Here is a 22159-nt window from a genome sequence, read left to right on the forward strand (position 1 = left end):
AAGACAGTGAGGCCGGGCAGAAGGTCCAGGAGGCTTGTGCATTGCAGGAAAAAATCAACAGCCTCAGAAGGGTTGACCGAGGACATTACCGCAGCCGAAGAGACCGATCGTCCAGCGGCGAGCACGCGCAGGACGGCAGGAGCAGGACGGAGGAGAAGCCTCGCCGGAAGCGGCCCCACTACGAGTGGGAGCGGTCGCGGTCCGAGCGGCCCCAGCCCGAGCCCTGCGCCGCGGCCCTGCACGCCCCCTGCCATGGATCCCTGGCCAGGTCCGGCCACCTGCGCTCCCGGAGCATGTGGGCCCCCGACCAGGAGTAGGGCCGCTACCACCACGCTGAGGCCGAGCACGCCTGGACCCGGGAGAAGTACTACCCAGGTGGGATGCTCTGGGGGCGATGTGGGTACCACCACAACAGGTACGCCCTATACCCGGCCCGCAAGCCGTGGGAGTGGAGGCCCTTCCACGTGGAGCGAGAGTACGACCTTGCCGGGCCCTACGGCGGCCGTCCCCACAAGGACCACTACAGAGGCCGGAAGGGCTACAAGCCGGCGGCCAAAGAGAGGGACCGGCAGCGCGTCAGCAGCCCCCGGGCGGGCCTGGCCCTCGCCCCCCCTCCGCACCCCGCTGACAAGTACGCCCACGACAAGGCTGCACTGGGGGCTGAAGACAGAAGCTGTGACCTCGCCGGTTAGTTTCGTGAACACAAAAACGTCAAGTCACGAAAACGGAGGTACGGTGGTGCAGGGGATAATGACAGCCATGTAGAAAAGAAAGCCTGGAGAAGCTTACAAAAGGCTCCTTTAGAGGAGCCTCAAGTGAAGAGGCACAAAAAATCAAAGAAGAAAATGAAATCCAACGGCAAACACCGAGACCGGGATTCCAGGTGAGGGTGTGTGTGCTTGGTGACAGGTGAAGGGCTGTGTCCTGTGTATGTGACTCTGATTTGTACTTTTTATTTGTACTTTTTATCAGGGACCATGTTTTTTTTTCCCTCCTTGATGTTCCAGGGTTCCTTTTTTTAAAAAAATTACTTTCTTTTTGTTTAGAGAACTTCCTTAAGTCATTCTTTTAGGGTAAGTCTACTGGTAACAAATTCTCCTTGTTTTGCTTCATCTGAGAATGTCTTAATTTCACCTTGATTCCTGAAGGACATTTTCACTGGGTATAGGATTCCGGCTTGAGAGTCCTTTTCTTTCAGCAGTTGAAAATGAGTCTGCTACTTCCTTTGTCTTCCATAGTTTTTGATGTGAAATCCATTGCCATTCAAATAGTTTTTCTCTTATAGGTAAGGTGTTTTTTTTTTTCACTACTTCCAAGATTTTTTTGATGTCTTTAGTTTTCATAAGTTTAATTATGATGTGTTCTTCTTTTTCCTGTTTGATGTTTGCTGTGCTTCTTGAATCTATAGAATCATATCTTTTGCCAAATTGGGGAAAATTTCAGCCTTCATTTCTTAGAATACTTTCAACCCAGCCTTCTCTCTCCTCTCCTTCTGGGATTCTGATAGCATGTGTTTAGAGATTTTGTTAAAGTCCTGAAGGTCCCTGAGGCTCTGTTCCTTTCTCTTTCCCAGTCTGTTCTTTCCGTATTGTTCAGAGTAGGTAATGTCTGTTGCTCTGTGTTCATGTTTACTGATTCTTTCCTCTGTCAGTTCCATTCTTCTACTTTGCTCATCCACTGAGCTGCTTATTTCAGTTACTGTGTTTTTCATTTCTAAAATTTCCATTTGGCTCTTTACATCTTCTATTTGTTGAGTTTTTCTATATTGTTTTATTTGTTTCTAGTATGTTCATAACTACCTGTTGAGGCATTTTTATCATGGCTGCTTTAAAACTTCTGTTAGATAATTCTAACATATCTCCTATCTTAGTGTCGGCATCTATTCATTCATTGTCTTTTTTCACTGAGTGAGAAATTCTTGGTTCTTAGTATGATGAGTGATGTTCCGTTGAAACCTGGACATTTTTGTGTTACGTTATAAGGTATTGGATCTTATCCGATATGTGTTTTAGCTGGCTTTCTCTGACATCATTCTGGCAAAGGAAGAAATATTAGGTGGAGATGGAAGTCCACGTTCCCCACGCAGTCTGTTGACACCCAGGGTGGGGTTTGGGGCTCCATGTTCTTCCTGGGTGGGGGTAGGAGTTTCTTCTCCCCACATGATGTCCACTGACACAGCAGTGGCTTTTTACCACTGGGTGATAGTGAAAGTCCTGATTCTGACGCTACCCACTGGGGAGTTCAAGGGTTGCTTCTTTCCTTCTTTTCTCTCTTTCTTCCTTTTTCTCGCTCTCTCTCTCTTGAGGTATAATTGATTTACAATATGATATGTTACAGGTGTACAGTATAGTGATTCACAATTTTTAAAGGTTATGCTCCATTTATGATTATTATAAAATACTGGCTATATTCCCTGTGTTGTATACTATATCCTTGTAGCTTATTTTATACATAATAGTTTGTACTTCTTAATCCCCTACTCCTATCATGCCCCTCCCCCTTCTCTATCCCCACGGATAAGCACCAATTTGTTCTCTGCATCTGTGAATCTGTTACTTTTTTGTCATATTCACTAGTTTGTTGTATTTTTTAGATTTCACGTGTAAGTGTTATCGTACAACATTTGTCTTTCTCTGTCTGATTTATTTAACTTCGCATAATATGGAGGGATGCTTCTTTATTACTGGGTTTGTGGGTGGAAATCCAGGCTCTTCATTTGATCTTCATTGACATTCTGGGACGGGGTTGTGGTTTGTTATCTCTCAGCATGGATGAAACTTCCCATTCCTAATTTACCTTTTCTAACACCACCCCAGTGGGTAGGTTGGGATGTAAGTGGAAGACTAGGCTCCTCACTTGGCCATGGGTAGGTGTGGCACCACAGTTTTTCTGTGTGTTTGACTAGGGTAAAGCAGTTTTTGTAAATTTTCTGCCTTGCTAGGCTGCCCCTCTCCTGGTCGTTTGGCTAGACATAGCAGGCTTTCATCGTGGCTTTGTTCCCTCCATTTGTTGGTGTTTCCAGGTCGGTGGCTTCTTCAGCTCCAAGTCCTGGAATATATGAAGCACAAAGAAATCCCAGGGAACTCACTGCCATGTCATTCCTTGGGTTCTGAAATTGCTAGCTTGTCTTTCACAGCTTTCTTATGTTTGCTTCATGTACAATGTCCAGGATTTTTTGTTGTACTTAGTGGGAGGAGTAGGGAAAAGTACCGCTAATCCATCTTCCAAGAAGTGGAAGGTCTCATCTTTGGTTTTGAAAGATGTTTTCATGGGGTATGGAATTCTCTGTTGACATTTTTGTTTTAATACTTGACAGATGTTACTCCACTGTCTTCTGTCTTGCATTGTTTCTGACAAGAAGTCTGTTGTCAGTTTTACCTTTGCTCCTATATACATAATGTTTTATTTCTAACTGCTTTAAAATTTTTTCTTTTTATCACTGTTTTAAGTAGTCTTTTGTTTGGGGTTTGTTGAGGTTGTTAGATCTGTAAATGTACTGTTTCAGATTTGTATACCTTTCAGTCATTTAAAAAACCTTCTATTGTTATAATTAACATAAAGTTAATTTCTTTAGTGTACAGTCCTATTAATTTTGGGGGGGTCAGTTTTACGAATTTTAATACAGGTATAGGTTCATGTAAACCACCACCTCAGTCAGAATGCACAACTGTGTCGTCACTCTAAAAGAACTTCCTTGTGCTCTCCCTTTTATACAATCATTATTTCTTAAAATATTTGTTCTGTCTCTTCACCTTCAGACTCCAATTACATGTACATTAGGGACAACTTGAAGTAGTCCCACAGGTCACTGATACGCTTAATTTTTGTTGTTATTTTGAGAGGTTTTTTTTTTTAGGTTTGTGTGTGTGTGTTTCATTACAGGTAACTTCTGTTGCTAAGTCTTTAAATTCACTAATCTTTTCTTCTTGTGTTTCTAATCTGTTATTAATTTCACCTGGTGTGTTTTTCATGTCAGAGATTCTACTTTTCCTCTGTAAAGTAGATTTGGCTCTATTTCCATATCTCCCCTTAACATGTTCTTTTTTCTACCTCGAGCATAGAAATTATGTATATATTTTTTAAATGTCTTTTTTAATGTCCTTATTTTTGAGTCTTATATCTGGGTTATTTTCAGGTCTGTTTCTGTTTATTTGCTCCTTGTTATTGGTCATTTCTGATCTTTCCATGCCTCATCTTTGAGTATATAACTCAGTTGTACTGTTCAATTAGAATTTTACGTTGTTGCGTGCTGGATTTTCTTTTTACTCCTATAAATATTTTTGAGCTTTATTCTGGGACACAGTTACGTTAATGGGAAATAGTCTAGGACTTTCCTGGTGGTGCAGTGGTTAAAAATCCACCTGCCAATGCAGGGGACATGGGTTTGAGCCCTAGTCCAGGAAGATCCCACATGCCACAGAACAACTAAGCCTGTGCACCACAACTAGTGGGCCTGCGCTCTAGAGCCCGCAAGCCACAACTACTGAGCCCACATGCTGCAACTACTGAAGCCCGCGTTCCTAGAGCTTGTGCTCCGCAACAAGAGAAGCCACCGCAATGAGCAGCCCATGCACTGCAAAAAAGAGCAGTCCCCACTCACCGCAACTAGAGAAAGCCCACGCGCAGTACCGAAGACTCAACGCAGCCAAATAAATAAATAAATATTTTTTTTGAAAAAAAAAGGAGGGCTTCCCTGGTGGCGCAGTGGTTAAGAATCTGCCTGCCAATGCAGGGGACACGGGTTCGTGCCCCGGTCTGGGAAGGTCCCACATGCCACGGAGCAGTTGGGCCCGTGAGCCACGGCCACTGAGCCTGCGCGTCCGGAGCCTGTGCTCCGCAATGGGAGAGGCCACAACAGTGAGAGGCCCGCGTAGCACAAAAAATAAAAATAAAAAAAAGACTGTCTGGACTCTCAAATCCAGAGTTGTGATTGTTACTCTCTCCTTTGATGGATTTGGAGAATTCACTTACTGTGGATCCTTATTTGTTTAAAGGAAATAAAGAATACAGTGGGATTGCATTTAAACACACTTAGGTTCAGGTGTGCTCCAGGTTGATTCTGTCTTTTGAAACGAGGCCAGTGTGCTGGTTTTCTGCCAGAACATAGGGCGCAGTGCTCTGGGGTCTCCTGTGCCCGTGCACATGGGATGACCTGCACCTTCAGAAATGACGTTCCTTTTTCCTCTTTCCATTCCTGTGTAGGATGTGAAATATCCTGAGTATCTTGATATTCGACCGTATATGTCTCAGCCAAACGGAGAACCGATCCTTTATGATTTGTATGCAGTACTGGTACACACTGGTTTTAATTGCCATGCTGGCCATTACTTCTGCTACATAAAAGTAAGCTCTGTGGATTTTGCTAATAGCTATTTTTACAATACACTGTAAGATAGCCCTGGCATTTTGGGGAGGAAAGGTGGGGCTTTTACAGTTAAAATGTGAAAGCCCATTTTTCTTAGGTCTCTTGACTGGTGTTCCCTATTTACCTAATTGTATCTAATATCTCTTTTATTGGCTGTTTTGCAGGCTAGCAATGGCTTCTGGTACCAAACGAATGACTCCATCATATCTATCATCGTATCTATTTTATGATTTTAGGCAGCCTCTCTGCTAATGGGTGGCGTTGTGTTTCTGTCTTGCTAGTTGTTTGGCATAGGGTGTCCAGCACTGTAGCTTGCTGGTCGTTGAGAGAAGCTGGGTGCTGGTGTTGAGATGGAGATCTCTGGAAGATTTTCGCCGTTTGATATTACGTGGAGCTGGGAGGTCTGTTGTGGACCAGTGTCCTGAAGTTGGCTCTCCCACCTCACAGGCACAGCACTGACTCCTGGCTGCAGCACCAAGAACCTTTCATCCACACGGCTGCTCAATATGGGATGATTCGTTGTCTATTCATGTATTCCACAGACGCAGGGTACATCAAGTTGATTGCGGAGCTTTAATCCGCTGCTTCTGAGGCTGCTGGGAGAGATTCCCCTTTCTCTTCTTTGTTCGCACAGCTCCCGGGGCTCAGCTTTGGATCTGCCCCGCCTCTGCGTGTAGGTCGCCGGAGGGCGTCTGTTCTTCCCTCAGACAGGCCGGGGTTAAGGGAGCAGCCGCTTCAGGGACTCTGGCTCACTCAGGCCGGGGGGGGGGGGGGAGGGAGGGGCACGGAGGCGGGACGAGCGGGCGGCGTCAGACGCCGGCGAGACGTTGCGCCGGCGTGACGTTGCACCAGCCCGAGGCGCGCCGTGCGCTCTCCCGGGGAAGCCGTCCCTGGATCACGGGACCCCGCCAGTGACGGGCTGCACAGGCTCCCTGGAAGGGGGTCGTGGACAGTGACCTGCGCTCGCACACAGGCCTCTTGGCGGCGGCAGCAGCAGCCCCAGCGTCCCACGCCCGTCTCTGGGCTCCGCCCTTTCAGCCGCGGCTCGCACCGGTCTCTGGAGCTCCCTTAAGCAGCGCTCTGAATCCCCTCTCCTCGCGCACCAGGAAACAAAGAGGGAAAAAAAAGTCTCTTGCCTCGTCGCCAGCTCCAGACTTTTTCCCTGGACTCCCTCCCGGCTAGCTGTGGCCATTAGCCCCCTTCAGGCTGTGTTCACGCCGCCAGCGCGCTCTGACAGAAGCCCGAGCCTCAGCTCCCAGCCCCGCCCGCCCCGGCGGGTGAGCAGACAAGCCTCTCGGGCTGGTGAGTGCCGGTCGGCACCGGTCCTCTGTGCGGGAATCTCTCCGCTTTGCCCACCGCACCCCTGTGGCTGCGCTCTCCTCCACGACTCGGAAGCTTTCCCCCTCCGGCACCCGCAGTCTCCGCCCGCGAAGGGGCTCCTAAGTGTGTGGAAACCTTTCCTCCTTCACGGCTCCCTCCCACTGGTGCAGGTCCCGTCCCTATCCTTTTGTCTCTGTTTATTCTTTTTTCTCTTGTCCTACCCAGGTACGTGGGGGAGTTTCTTGCCTTTTGGGAGGTCTGCGGTCTTCTGTAGGAGTTGTTGGTGTAAGTGTATTTATATTAAGCTAGAGATTTTAGCTCCCACCTTGGACTTCCATTCACTTAATGGATTAAATATCTGAGGATTCTTGATTAATGCTGGCCTCCAGGAAAGTGATGCTTTTACAGAAGGAACACTTTAGTCCCATCCGTTTAGCCCTTTCAGGAGTGTGGCATTTTCTCTCTGCCGTCCGGCCGGGGCTGATCACACTGCCTCATGGCTTCTCAAGGGGAATGGAAGGTACACCTGGGTCGTGTGAAGCTCCGAGTCCTCAGTGGAGGCCTGGCTTTTGCTTGACGTAGGTGTTGAGATTGTGGACATGTTGGACTCGTTGGAATAGCCTGTATACACCTTGGAATAATCCTTTCACCTGTGCCATAGTGTCGTAACAGCCTTCAGTTTGATAGGGAGTCACAGATTCAGTGCCTTAGGGAGCTGGACAGGCAGCAGGTCCTGCACTGGGCTCTGCCTGAGTGAGACCTCAGGACACGGCCAACGGGAGAGCACATGCCCTGTGTGGAGGGGCCAGTGCTGTTGCTTTTTCACGAGGTGTTTTTGTTTTTGTTTTCTTAATTATGAAGCCTTCCAGTGTTAAGATAGCAACTAATTCAGATATTTAAGAAAACATTTTGAAGACCAAACAATTTATCTGTGAGTCAGAATTCACCCATGACTACCAGTTTGCAACTTCTGGGTTATAGCAGCGAACGTTGGGATCTGGAGCAAAATAACTGCTCGAGTAGGAGTCGGAGGTGATGGGGGCAGGGATGGCTTAGTGAGTGTGTCTGTCCACGTGCCTGTCTCCCTCCCTCCCTTGGCCCGTGGGAGTTCCCCGTGGCTGGCACTCCCTTCTGCCCGGACTGCGGTGGGCTCCCAGGAAACCATCCAAGGAGAACCTCTATGACTCCATGCCCAAAGGGACCTGCTTCTTTCTGTCAAATTGGAGCAGGAAGAATTTGGTCTGGGTGTTGTTCTGTGACAAAAAGAGTGGTCCCTGTTCACCAGAAATTCATCCTCAGAAAACTGTGCCCTGTGAAATGTCTGTGGTGAGCAGACCCACAGGAGAGGGGGAGGGCCTTCTAGGTGCGTGAAACTTGTTATTCACAAAAGAAAACGATAACCAAAGTGGGAGAGGCCTATGGACTCAGGTTTCTGAGCCTGCGGCTGTTTCTGGAGCTCTCACCTGGCTGTGGTCTGCTTGTTTCCAGAACCCACCTCATCTAAACGGGACGGGACCCTTGAAGGAAACGCCGAGCAGCTCCATGTCAAGTCCTAACGGGAATTCCAACGTCAGTAGGACTGGCCCCGTTAACGCCTCAACAGTTCTAACGCCAGTTCAGAACTGGTCGGTTAACAGGCCCTCAGTTATTCCAGAACATCCCAAGAAACAGAAAATCACGATCAGTGTTCACAACACGTTACCTGTGCGCCCAGTTCAGTCTCAGCCTGCGCTTCCCAGCAGTTCCCTGGAGAGCCCTAACAAGCCTGCCCCCTCGTCTAGCGTCACCACTTCTTCTGCAACACAGTCCACCTCGAGTGCCGCCGTGATGCCCGCGTCTGGTAAGGTAGCAAAGCAGATGACCCTGAGGGCGTCCGGCCCTCAGCCTGTGATGAACGGCAGGTCCAGGCTGAGCTGCGGCGTGCTGGTCCCCTACGGCGCCGAGTCGTCCGTAGAGTCCGACGAGGAGGCGAAGGGCCTCGGCAAGGAGAACGGTCTCGGCCCCGCCGAGGGCGCACGCGCCCCTGCTCCGGTGGCCGAAGATGGCGGGGCCTCTCCGCACGAGCTCCGAGAGCCCGTGGCTCTAAACGGTGCCACCAGTACGGACGGCGACCCGGAAGAAAACGGCCTGCCCTCGGGTGCTGCCCCCGGCCAAGGCCAGCCTGCTCTGCACTCAGAAAACCCCTTTTCTAAGGCAAACGGTCTCCCTGGGAAGGTGAGCGCGCCTCGGGCGGGGACGGGGCGGCCTTCGCTTCCGCGCTCGTGTCCGGCGGGTCACGTGGCTGGGTTACAGGTGGCCCCCGGAGCTGAAATCTCTCTGTTTTTTTATGGTAGTTGATGCCTGCTCCTTTGCCACCTCTCCCAGAAGACAAAATCTTAGACACCTTCAAACTCGGCAGCAAAGGGACAGGCGCCAGAGATGAGATGAGGTAAGATGCCGTCCCAAGGCCGTGGGACGCGGGCCGGGGAGTCACAGCAGGGCCTGTGGGTGCGGCCGCTCGTGGAAGTCTCGGGGTGAACGTGTTGGACCCTGGAATGATTTGAATAACGATCTGTCGAACTCGTTCATGTTCCTTTTAAGAAAGTAAACACGTACAGGATCTGTTAGTCCAGCCGACGCCCCCCCCTCCCGCAGCGCCCCACCTCTCTGGGGCTCCTCCTCCGCCCCCAGCTGGGCCTCCCGCCGGCACCGTCCCACTCAGCCCCCCGCGTGACCGGCACCTGAGGAGGTGTGAAGGGGTGGCGCAGGGCTTCTCGACTGTCCAGTAGCGAAGACTTTGTTTTGCTCCCTTTACAATTCTGAAATTAAATTCCTAGTCAAGATAGTCTGTCTCCACACTTAAAAAAAAAAAAAAAAAAGTCAGTGCATTGACCTCAGCGTCATGTAATGTAGTAGAAGCAAGGGTCAGAAGGCAGTGGCGTGTCGCCATGTGAACAGTCCGGGAGACGGTGCCACCGAAGGACACGGGGTGGGCCAGCAGCTCGGCGCCACGCACAGGTCACATCGCGCGTGTCAGCGCCGTGACATCCTCCTGGTAGACGACTTATGGCCAAGCTCTGACCAACCTGAGATCAACACCCTAGTGGTGTCTGTGAAACGGCCAGTAATAGAGCCGGGGTTTTCACCCGCGTGAACGTGGGGACATGTGCTGTTCTGTGGGACCGCCTGCCTCGCCCCCGCCCACTCGTGCTTCTGAGGCTCCCCCGTCGTGGGGCTAACCCAAAAATGCACCCCACGTTTCAGAAGGGCCCTGCGGGGGGCGTGCCTTCACCAAGAACCACTGTTAGGAATGCTCACTTAGAGAAACGAGCAAAGAGCACGCACTCCCAGTCGACCCTAAAAAGGGGGCACTTGAACACTCAGTCCCTGGCAGGATGGCTGTCCTCCTTTCTCTATCCTTGTCCGGCTTAGTTGGTCTTCAAATGTCACGTGCATGAGAATTACGACAGGTGATAGTATAAGCAGTCAGTGCCCAGCTACGCACGTTTCCTAACCTCACGTGGGGCCTTGAACACGTCACTGCCACGCTGTAGATCACACGTGTCTTCTCTCTCCCAGATATTTTCCCGCTGCAAAGTGGGCCCGCTTTAGGGTTTTTCTTGCTTTCTGGCAGCTTTCATTAACTTCGAGACTCCATCAAAAACAAGGCAGAGTTCTTTTACTACAGAAAGTGTTTCTAATGCTTCAGTGATACCTCACAATTTGTAGGTAATTCAGGGAGCTCTTGGCTCTGTCTGGAGGTAGCTGCTCCAGCTCCGAGGCTCCAGGAAAATTCGGAGAAAAGGGATCCAGAGGGAAATAAGAGCCCCATCGTTATTTGACTTTTTTGATGGTCCGGACTTAGTTATTAAGAAGAATTAGAAGTATATCTGAAAACAGAAGGTGCCTAGAATTGCGGAATTATTATTGCTGAAAAATGGGGTAGGCTTGATACAAATTTTTACATTTTTATTTAATGAGGAAATGTGTAGTTTCCAAAAATGATAAGCCCAGTTTTAGGTTTAAACCAGATGTAGTAAAGCCGTAAAATATGTAGTAAACGAACGATTTGAAGTGTTTGTCCCTGTAAGCCAGAAAGTAAAGCAAACAGGTAAGTGGCTGATTTCTTTCTTTCGGTAGGGCCGCAGTACCCCTGGGACACAGGAGAGGCCTCCGCAGGACCCCGAGGCTGAGCTGGAGGCCGGCAGCTGCGCTCCCGGTTCCCTGGAGAACCTGGAGCTGATCACGAGCCCTAGCAGCAAATTCAAGAAGCCTTTGTTACCCTCGGACCCCAGCATCAAACCTACCAAAGAAGAAGTCTCTGAAAACATTTTGGCAAAACCCAAGGAGGCTTTGCCAAATATCAACACCTTTTGTAACACCAACAAGGATACCCTCGGGGACGATCAGCTTCCTAAACCGTGTGACCCTGGGAATTGAACAAACGATCAGAGCAAACCGTCCCAGGACGTGAAAGGGACGTTACCAGAGCGTCCCCAGGACCCGGTGGCAGCAGAAGCAGCAGGGAGGCTGAGCCCGAGTCCCTTGTCACGTACCGAGGGTGACTGTGAGCCTGAGCCCTTGGGTCACAGCAGTCGGGACATAGGCATGGATGTGGAGGGTCCCCCTAAAAGCACAGGGGTGTCCACAGATAGGGTGCCCTCTCCACAATTAGGATCGCAGAAAACCATCCAGATGGGGGTCCCCGTGCAAGGTAACGGTGAGAGAGGTGAAGACAATAAGGGCGGGCAAAAGGTCCAGGAGGCTTGTGCAGTGCAGGAAAAAATCAGCAGCCTCAGAAGGGTTGACCGAGGACATTACCGCAGCCGAAGAGACCGATCGTCCAGCGGCGAGCACGCGCAGGACAGCAGGAGCAGGACGGAGGAGAAGCCTCGCCGGAAGCGGCCCCACCACGAGTGGGAGCGGTCGCGGTCCGAGCGGCCCCAGCCCGAGCCCTGCGCCGCGGCCCTGCACGCCCCCTGCCATGGATCCCTGGCCGGGGCCGCTACCACCACGCTCAGGCCGAGCACGCCTGTACCCGGGAGAAGTACTACCCGGACGGGATGCGCTGGGGTCGGTGCGGGTACCACCACAACAGGTACGCCCTATACCCGGCCCGCAAGCCGTGGGAGTGGAGGCCCTTCCACGCGGAGCGAGTGTACAACCTTGCCGGGCCCTACGGCGGCCGTCCCCACAAGGACCACTACAGAGGCCGGAAGGGCTACAAGCCGGCGGCCAAAGAGAGGGACCGGCAGCGCGTCAGCAGCCCCCGGGCGGGCCTGGCCCTCGCGCCCCCTCCGCACCGCGCTGTCAAGTACGCCCACGACAAGGCTGCACTGGGGGCTGAAGACAGAAGCTGTGACCTCGCCGGTTAGTTTCGTGAACACAAAAACGTCAAGTCACGAAAACGGAGGTACGGTGGTGCAGGGCATAATGACAGCCATGTAGAAAAGAAAGCCTGGAGAAGCTTACAAAAGGCTCCTTTAGAGGAGCCTAAAGTGAAGAGGCAGAGAAAATCAAAGAAGAAGAAGAAATCCAACGGCAAACACCGAGACCGGGATTCCAGGTGAGGGTGTGTGTGCTTGGTGACAGGTGAAGGGCTGTGTCCTGTGTATGTGACTCTGATTTTGACTTTTTATCTCTGTGGGTTTCGGACATCCCTGTTTTTATAGATTCCTAAAACTTAGCTCTGTGTTAAGCTGGATCTTACTTCATGGTATTTTTAAATGCCCGAAAACCATCTTTTAAGATGATGTTGCCGTTTTCAGTTAGTGCTTTTTAACTTCTAGGAGTAAGTGTGCAGCGTTTGGTAGGTAGGTAAAACTTGGCATCCTCTGACTTCACAGTGGTTGTTAATATATTTATTCACAGATGTAGTTATATTTTCACATCTGCTGATATTTCCTTCAACCTCAGAGACTGCTGCAACATGGCAGGAAATGGGAGGCCGCCTTCCTGTTGAATGTGCCTGTGACCCAGAGGGCTGAGACACATCATTTGTTGCATTTGCCTCTGTCTAGTTTTCTGTCTCCATTTCTCAGTTTGAAATCTCATTGGGACATTTGTATTTTTAAAAAGCTAAATTGGTCAGTAGTTTTCTTGAAAATGACTTCTCCACGATGAGAGGGATGAGCACAAACACAGTTACTGCGCATTGTGAACTACACATGGGTGTCTCTTAAAATCGAAACCCTGGGAAAAGGTTACCAGAAGGCATAGGTAAATAGTGGTTACTTGAAGGAAAAGGAAATCAAACCTCCTTCCCTCCTATGTGCCTGGGACACCTGGCAAGAATATTTTTTCCTTCAGCCACTAGTTTCAGGGAGAATTGACGGAATCCTTCCTCTGGTGTCTTGGCCGTAGCTCCCCTCCCAAACAAAGCTGAAGGGCATCGGGGGGGAAAGGTTGAAATTGGTGAACTTATGACCCCAGACTTAAAAAAGTATTACAATGAAGACAGCGCATTTTTCATTATATAAGGGTTTACCTGTGTTCACGTAATGAGTGTCAACAGTAGTGAGTATAAATCAGAGTCAAAGACCAGTTCTCTTTGGGGTGGTTTGCTTTTCCGGTGGTTTGAGTTCTGGCTTTTTCTTCCTCAGGCATCAGCAGGACTCAGACCTTTCGGTAACGCACTCTGATGGTGACGTCCACAGACACAAGAAGAAAAAGAAGAGGCACTCAAGGAAATCAGAGGACTCGGTTAGAGATTCAGAGCCACACTTGCCCAAGGCCGCCAGCTGTGAGACTGTGGACCATTTCCAGAGAGCGGTCAGCGCTTTCCCCCTCACAGCCAGCCAGCCTCTGGACGGTGTGGGACCTTGCCGTGAGAAAACAAAACATTTCTGGATGGAAACCAGGGCTGACAAGTGTCATCTGAGTGTGGCCAGGGTAAGAGGACATACTTGGAACTGCGAATATAGAAACTCTTTTCTTTGGAAAGGGTGGTTAACACAGGGAAGGAGGCTCAAAGGGCGTAGAAGGTGTTAGTCCCCTCTGAGCTCCCCGCCCTGTGTCCTCTGCCCGACGGCTGGCCCGAGGCTGTTGTGGCCGGTCTCGACGGTTTGCTGCCGCGGCCCTTACTGGAGACCTGAGTCACGCGGAACCGGGGACCTCTGGAATTGATGGCTCTGAGTGTGTGACTGTGGACCAGAACTTCGTTTTTAAGCCATTTTTGATAGAAATGTTGTGGTACATTCTTTCTCTCCAGAATCCTTAAGCCTTTGGCATTGTGAGTAGAACCTAGAACTCAGTTTGGTGACTGGCTCGCTGGACGTCACGCTTCAGGCCGGGGTTGGTGGAGCTCAGGCTCCTGACGGGGTTCCCTGGGTCACTGCAGGCCTCTGGGCTCTGGGATTCTTGTCTGCTTTGCACAGTTCTGCCTTCCCTTGTAACTTCCCAGCCTTTTCTACTCTGATTGTTCCGAAAGCAGAGCCCCCCTTGCTTCCTCATCTGTTCCGATGACCTTCGACCCTGGAAGGAGTGCTGAGCGTTTCTGAGGGGGCCGCGGGCCTAGGACAGGGCTGGACTGGCCGCCGCCTTTGCGCTGCCTGACGGTAAGGAAGGATTTGACGTTTTTCAATGGTTGGAAGAGTCACAAGAAGAATATTTCATTTCACATGAAAATCGTGTGAAATTGAGGTGTCAGGAGAGCTATAAGGAACCCAGCCCAGCCCGCCCGTCTGCCCGTCCACGGGGACAGGTTTGCTGGCCTTGCCCTGGACCCCTGAGGCGCACCCTCGCGACCCTGCCCGCTGTCCTAGGTGCCCAGGGGCCACGGGGTTCTCGACTGCATCCTGGACCCGGGTGAGGTATCGTTTGTTCGGGGGCAGCCCTGTCCCTTCCAGTGGCCCAGTCCCATGATGGTGGAGGAGGGACAGGTGGCCACACAGCGCACTGGCGTCTGGGAGGGGCCGAGGGCAGAAGGGGGGTGTTCCTGAGTGGCGGGGGAATGCTGGGGCGTGCGGAGTGGGTGAGGAGTCGTAGGGACGGCAGGAGAGGGAAGCTACCAGCGGGTTTGCTCTGTGTGTGTGTTAAGAGGGGAATTATTTGCATTTCCGCATTGGTTTCCCATGAACAGTTCAGCGATTCGGGGAAGGCGCTTGGCGGGGATGAGGCCCTTCTGATGTCTGCTTGGTGCTTGGGGCAAAGTGGAGACGGGCTGTTCGTGTGCATTCTGCGCAGGTCCGCAGGGATTCTACGTTTTTGCCAGAATCTTCCCCTTCCGGCTGCAGGTCTCTGGTGAGGACCACAGCTGGAGGCCGCCAGTGCACCCGCAGAGCTGGCTCGGGGGACAGTAGGTGGCGTGCAAAGCCCAGTAGTGGGCATGTGGTGGCCCAGACGTGCGTCTCCAGAGGCTGCAGGTTGGGGGGGGGTGGCCCCTTTCCTGTCCTCGATCTGATGGCGCCCAATGACTGGTGTGCTCCTGGCTTGGGCACCCGTCCCGTCCTGACCTCCTGGGAAGGGCCACCTGCTCGGACCCAGGCCAGGCATCGCTGTTGGCTGGTGGAGGCCAGACCTCTTGGCCTGCGTGTGTCTTTCCTGGTGCCTTGACCACTGACCTCTCTTCCAGACTCCTGTTCTCTGGCGCCATCAAGCTCTTGATTTCTTTGGCCTAAGATCTGTTCTCACCTAATGTTGAAATGCTGATGGGTTTACTGGGGTCAGAGTGGACTGTTGCCAAGGGGACGTGGCCCTCAGTTATCACCTCAACTCTTGTTTTCAGTGAAACACTTGGAGACACAGCTTGTGTAGGACTGATTTCAGGCAGCAGACACTAAGCTACTGAGGACTGCTGCTGAGTGTAATCACGTAACGCACACAGTGCATAGGCACTACAATTTTTGCAAAACCATCATTAAAATGTTTCCTAACCTTTGCTTTCTAGGTGATAGAAAACGTGGCCTCAGAACAAAAAATTCACTAGTTACGGTAAGCTCTTTCGTCTCGGTATGTTCTTCCTGTTTGTTTGTAGAGCCGCTGAGGGGCCCTGAGGAGGGAGCTTTGGGCCTCGGCCTCGGCTTCGGGGGTAGCAGGTGGGGAGTCAGTCCTTAGCGGGGGGATTTGGGCCCCTTAAGTCAGAGAGTCACTCTGCTCCCACCCTCCCTCCTTGTAAGAAAGTGAGGCCAGGTCAGAAGCTTCACAATCAAGTCATTTGGTAAACATTTGAAAGATGGAGAAGCCATGTCCTCTCGCAGCCCCACCTGAGGTGCCGAGAGAGGGGAGCCCTTCCCGTGCCCGCTACCCGCTGACAGCGTGTATATTTAATTTAAAAACTTAAAGATTCACAAGCTCTCAACTAGGCTTTTGAGAGCAGTCTGTTTTCTGTAATGTCTGATCTAGAAACTAATTTGCTTCGTATTTTAGTTGTATTCAAGATTTGAAGATTTTATAGACAAGTTCTGTTTTTGAACTTTGTGGAACTATTCCAATCAATTTACCAGTTATGATGAGTATTTACATTATGAATGTATAATCTGAACATTATTCGTAAGGCCTACAGTATGTTTTTATTACATAACACTTTTTTTATACAGTGTCTCGTCTTGACTATGATATTGGAGTCTGAGTTGTCAGCTTGGTCCCTTAAAGTTTCTAGTTACAGACAAAAATCATACTGTGATTTTATTTTTAATATGGATATGCTATCAAACTGTGATACACTTTAATTCACTGGTCCTGCATCAGGAGTTGGAGTGGGGAAAACTGTATTTAATACAGTTTGTATCTGAATAACCTGTATGGTTTATACAGTTTGTGTTGTTCAGAGACGTCTAAAGTTTGATCTTTGTTTTTTTAAAGATTAAAAAAGCACTTGCCCCACTGTAAATATACAGCATGTAAAATTTATATAGTATATAAATGGCAGCAATTTTTTACTGCTGTTTTTTCCCCATTTGCTTACAGACACTTCTCATGGACTTCTTTCTCTTTGCATTCACTTTCCTAAAACCTCTAAAGCTCAAGCCACGGGCTCTCAGTCCCAGACTGAGAGGTGCAGACCCCAAATGGGTGAGGGAGAGTCAGGTGTGGGCTGCTGGGCCCAACAGTCTCCCTACTCTAAAGAACCCAGTCACGGGCAATCTTGTTTTAACAGTGCGTTTTTTATTTAACCAACACAGTATTTGCAATTTGACAGCCATACACTCTCCAACTTCACCATCCACTTTACAACAAAATATCAATAGATATAGGGTATTTCTTCATGCAAGTTGGAGTATATACACTGAATAACACTCCAGAAGTCATATTATATATGTACATTATTTACATATTAACTCTATTTACTGTAAATAGAAATGTTTTCTAAGAAAAAAATAAAACAAGAAATCACAATGTGTGGTTTCTGGTCTACAACAGACCTAACTTCTCAGCAAAGCACATCTATGTAGATATATGCATTTTAACTTGAAAAATATGCATTGCTTTATATGCAGCATTAAATGCCACTTCATCTATAAATAGCTCCTATTTGGACTCAGTCTGGTACCACATTAAACTGCTCAGAACTGTTCCGTGATCCTGAAGACACTTGCTCGTCTGGGTCCAGGGTGGGCCAATTAAACCCCACATGTTAACGGGGGCTGTTGGGGCTGTGGAAGCTGCTCTCTCCCACCCAGCGACCCCCTTTCCTGCCTCCTGCCCTCCATCTCTGGAGGAGAGCTCTTTGGCCAGAGTTGGGACTGATAATTCAAGCACTAAGCGCAGACGGGGGTGGGGAGGGGGATGAACGGGGGACCACACTGAGGTCCAGACAGCCGGGCCCGCACCCCACAGCCCCGTCAGGTTAACACTGTCACACAAAACCTGGGGTTACACGATTTCACGTAACACTCCCGAGGGCAAGTGACACAGATTCTGAGCACCATGGCCTTCTGCATCGTTCCGGGCAAATAGCCATCAGGTGAGGCTCCTTCACAGGTGGCCAGAGGAAGATTTCTTCCAGGTGTTTCCTTAAGCTCACTTCTCCCAGCCCCACCTTGAGGCAAACCCGAAAGACAGAAAGCCCTGTATCCCCAGGGTCCTACCTGGGTCAGACAAAGGAGAGACCGGTTATTCCACGCAAAATCCTGATGGATCCCGTGCCCCAAGCAGCCCGGGTACAGGGCCAGCCTGAGGGGAGGGCGCTGCTGGGTCGTCGTCAGCAGTGTTTGGTGGTCTGGGCAGCGTCTCTTTTCACGGAAGACTGGGGCCAGAGTTGCATATATGCCAGTCACGCGTTTCAAGAATGCTGACTTGCCTTTCTCAAAACTAGAGGTTTGAATCTGAGGTATCAGTACAGTAGCAAAGCCTAAAAGCTTGGAATGAACCAAAAAATCAGTTGGATGCATGTTGGAGAGTCCTGGGTGCAGACCCCTGTACAGGCTGGTGTGACTTAGCGCTACAAGGTCAGCTGCCCCGAGGCCAAGGGCCCACAGCCGTTCAGTCTCAGCATCGAGGCAGCTCCCGGGAACGGTTCCTTCTGCTCTTTACGTCTCCACGTAAGTGCGTACAGCCTGCGGTTGTCATTCTCGGACTCTGCTTTTGCACAGGAGAGGTGATGACCTCTCAAGTGTGCAAACGGAGGGAGTGCTTTCACGGCTGGGGCAGGGAAAGGAGGTGCTGCAGGGGAGAGACCCTCCACCGGAACAGCCCCTGGGGGCAAGGGGGTCCTGGCGGCGGAAATAAAGCTCCCAATAAAAAGGCATCTGTCACCAGCCCCGAATGTCCCAGCACCCAGTGCCTCTCGGCCGGCCCACCTGTGCACCCTTGGGCCAGTTCTGCGATGTGGCCCCGAATGTCCCAGCACCCAGTGCCTCTCGGCCGGCCCACCTGTGCACCCTTGGGCCAGTTCTGCGATGTGCTGGGGCCCAGCTCCAGCCTGCCCTCAGCACACGACTGAGCACCTCTCATTCAGCCACCAGCAACCTGTCAACCTCCTGGTCGGCGATCTTCAGCAGTCCCACCACCAGTGCACATTTGGGGTTTTAAACTATTTACAGAAAAGCCTAAGCACTCCACTTCTTCATCTCCCCCCCGCCTGCGCTTTTCCCTCCCCATAACGGAAGATCAAATCTCTGAAAACATGGAATAAGGTTATCCCTGTCTCCTTATATGTCTACTCATTACGTTAAGAAATCTGGTCAAATTATTCCAAGTATTCGTTTTGCCAACAAGTTTTAAGTACTGAAGACAGTGGTCACAGCTGGACCACAGGACACTGCTGTCTGTGGGCGTCATAAACGGTCAAACATGAGCACTTTCATGTGGTCCAACATACACGCTGTCTATCCTGGGGTTCAGAAGTTACAGGACAAACGCCCCAAACCGAAATTTATATTTTAACAATTCGCCTCTTTAGAAAGTATCTGTGGGACCATAAAGTCTGAGCTGAACGGTCCCAGAGGACTGGACTCCGCCCTGCCCCGCCCAGTGCTGGTCGTCAAGGACACGTGCGCCTCCCTCCACCAGGAGCTCCCCGGGGCGCCCCCCACGGGCGGGGCGCCCCCCCCAGCCCCCCGGGGGCTGCATACGTGTACACATGTAACTGTTCTCAGTGCACAGTATATTCTTGTGTCCAGAAGTTAAATTTATAGCTGCCATTCTAAAAATACTACTGTTAGAAAGTATCTTTCATTATAATTTGAGAATATAAAAAGGCATATAAAAGCTATAATCCTATATATCTGAGAAAAAAACTCAATAAAAAACTGGTAACTTTTCCTTTCCTGTTATGATACAAAACAGCGGCTTCCAGAACGGCGAACACTGCCACAAAGGAGCACGTGTGACCCCGCGTCTGCCACGCGGATTTTCACAGCTGAACCACCAGGCGCAGCTGCTGGACGAGACTTCGAGAAGGATGCGCTCGGCGCCGAGAGGGCGGCGGGAAGGGACGGCGTGAGGCCCCTCGAGACCAGCGGGGGCCGCCGTCCCTGAGGAGCCAGTTCGGGGGTCCAGGGTGTCGCGGGGAGGCCCCCAGTCACTCTTTGCTGCGGGGTTTGAGTTTACTTTTACCTGCTGCTCAGGCCAGGAAAGCTCTATTTCTTATTGGCAATCCTCCTTTTCCTCGTGGCCAGCATGTCATAGAAAGGATCCCTGCTGATACTCGCTCTGGGGTAAAAATGAGGAAGAAACTCGGTTAGGCGAGGAGGGCCGGTCCTCTCCCGCGCGGCCCCGCCCCCTCTGCCCCCACCCCATATGACCCACCCACAGCCCCGGGCCCCGCCCTCCGGCCCCGCCCCCGCGGGCCCGGGCGCACCGGATGGACTTCATCCACTCCTCCTTCTCCTCGGGGCTGGGCGCCGAGATGCGGTACACCACGTGGTTGCCCTCCACCACCCGGCCGTCCGCCTCCGTCTTACAGGCTTTGATGACCTGCCCTTTGTGGCTCGGGTTATAAAGCTCGAAACAGTTCTGGTGGAGACAGACACGACAGTCACCCGGCGCCGGGGGGGAAGGGGAGGGGAGGGGAGGGGAGGGGAGGGAGGGCGGGCGGCAGGGAAGCCAGCTTACGGGTTTCCGCGGGTCTTCAACCTCCCGGATGCTCAGGTTCTCCAGCGGGATGATTCCCCGGGGCTCCTTATCCTGCGGGAGGAGAGCGCTCAGCCAGCCTCCCCCGGCACCCGCGGAGGGTCCCGCGACGCGACGCGGAGGACGGGCAGCCCCGCACCTGCCCTGCACTTACCGTCGTGTATTCAAAGTAATAGAGGCAGTTGTCGGTGAGGATGAACCAGCGCCGCTTCCAGGTCTTCACGCGCCCCCCTAAGAGCAGAGGGACCCCGTGAGTCAGGGCGGCGCGGGCCCTACACAAGTTAGTGCGCTTTTCAGAAATGCCACAGGGGCCGAGCTGGGTTTTAAGTTTCCTTCCTCGTGGAAAATGTTTCACATTCTGCACCCGCCCCCCCCCCCCCCGATTCCGCCCGACACTCAGCCAAATGCTGGCCGTGCTGTGCTGCCTGGCCCGCCCCGCATGCACCCCGCCCGCCTGCGCGGCACCCAGATGAGCGCTTCCCAAATCTGCTTCCTGTAAGAGTTAGTCGTGATGAATGGTCTTAATTTCCCCACATGGAAATGACAACAGGATGAAGTCAGCGCCGCTGCAGGTCTGTCCAGGACTCAATCCCGCTACGTCAGGGCCATCGTCACATTACTGAGGACTGCAGGCGGCCCTTGGCCGGGGAATTATTAGATTGAATTAATCTCTTAAGATCTGGGACACACACGTGTGTACACACACACACACACACACACAGAGCTCATCTGCACTTACTCTCTTTACACTATGGAAAAGAAAATCTTTTACCCTCAAATATACAGCAGAAACAAACTGGTTTCCATTTCTAGTTTTGCTCCTGACACAAAGTTTAAAAACAAAAACTGAAAGAGAAAACATGAGCCTGGTGACAGATGCCCACGATCCACGGGCACAAGGTAAGCAGCGGCTCCCCTGACCCACTGCTCCCCAGGGGACGTGCAGGCAGGCAAGACCCTCATGGCCAAGGGTCATAAACCCGGTCCCTGCTGTGAGGGGTTGGGGAGCCCAGACAGGGACACGGGGGGACATGAAGGGACATGAAGCTCACCCTGAGGGCCGAGGCATGAGGGCCTGACGTTTGTGGAGATGTTGGGGGGGGAGGAAGAGACACGCATGAGGACACCCAGCTGCAGGGAGGGAGCCCCACCTGCAGATTCAGTGCCACTGAGGGGTCCTCAGGGACTGAGACCCTCACCCCTGCGTCACTGATGATACGTCTGTCCTCGTGACGGCCGCGGGCAGACTGGGTATACGGGGCGGCCATGCGGGGAGGCAGCCTTAGCCATGCCCTGAAGGAAGGTCCCCAGGTTCCCCAGCTCCCCCCATCTCGCTTCCCATCCCCGTCAGGAGCCTTCATCCCCCCAAGGCCTCCATCCCCTTGAGGCACCACCCAACCCGTGTCTCTCAGACCCATGGGCTGGGTTCTCACTCCCCGAACCCTGCGTGCAGGCTCATCAGGGCTCTCTGTTCCCTGGAAGGCCTCTCGGCTCTTGGTACCCGGGTTCCCACCCCACTGCACCCAAGTTCAGTGGCAAGTCTGGAGGAGCCCTCCCTGGTCCAGCTCTTGAGACCAGGGGAGCCTCTCAGGCCGGGGGCTGTGAGCATCAGGATGGAGGTGTGTGGTCTGCGTTGACCCCTGAGCCCAGCCCAGCCCCGGGCCCCTTTTCAGGGTAGCTGGTGGTGACACTCTTGGTCTCCGAGCCCCAGCAGGTTTTGATGCGGGAGACCAAGCGGCTCCACTCATGCACGTGTTTGCGGCTGGACTTCAGGACGCGGGGACACACACACACCTATAGGAAGGAGCCTGGCAACACCTGACTAGTACAAGCACCCACTTTCTCTTTGTAAACACCCTGCTGTTGGCACGGCTGTTAGCAGACACGCGCTCTCATGCACACTGCGCACGCCTCTTCTCTACGCCAGCCCCACTCTGACCACACTCCTGTCTGCGTTAACACAACTGACTCATTCTCAAAACG

At 51.7% G+C, this 22159-nt stretch overlaps 2 protein-coding genes across 3 annotated transcripts in view; one reads left to right on the forward strand and one right to left on the reverse strand.

The window, feature by feature from the left end:
- The first annotated feature begins 56 nt into the window (after nucleotides 1–56).
- Nucleotides 57–16310, forward strand: LOC308628601 (ubiquitin carboxyl-terminal hydrolase 42-like). Its single transcript, XM_081255708.1, is given in 10 exon segments — nucleotides 57–883; nucleotides 5203–5343; nucleotides 8174–8899; nucleotides 9019–9113; nucleotides 10813–11101; nucleotides 11105–11651; nucleotides 11654–12036; nucleotides 12040–12230; nucleotides 13267–13555; nucleotides 15552–16310. Coding segments are annotated over 9 exon segments (2661 nt in total). The 5' UTR covers nucleotides 57–883; nucleotides 5203–5241; the 3' UTR covers nucleotides 15591–16310.
- Nucleotides 16311–16748: 438 nt separating this feature from the next.
- CYTH3 (cytohesin 3) overlaps nucleotides 16749–22159 on the reverse strand; it is a 92350-nt gene continuing 86939 nt past the window's right edge. The window contains exons 10-14 of one of the 2 annotated variants that reach the window (XM_081256675.1): nucleotides 20331–20407; nucleotides 20159–20230; nucleotides 19905–20059; nucleotides 19661–19756; nucleotides 16749–18315 (exon numbers count right to left, since the gene is read on the reverse strand). In XM_081256675.1, coding sequence (XP_081112801.1) covers nucleotides 19684–19756; nucleotides 19905–20059; nucleotides 20159–20230; nucleotides 20331–20407 — 377 coding nt within the window. In that variant the 3' untranslated portion in view covers nucleotides 16749–18315; nucleotides 19661–19683. Of the gene's footprint in view, nucleotides 19757–19904; nucleotides 20060–20158; nucleotides 20231–20330; nucleotides 20408–22159 lie in introns of both variants that reach the window. The other variant, XM_081256674.1, reaches the window with a different exon arrangement.

This window comes from Mesoplodon bidens (genome assembly GCF_964165515.1).
Source record: "Mesoplodon bidens genome assembly, chromosome: 15".
Taxonomy (NCBI): Eukaryota; Metazoa; Chordata; class Mammalia; order Artiodactyla; family Ziphiidae; genus Mesoplodon; species Mesoplodon bidens.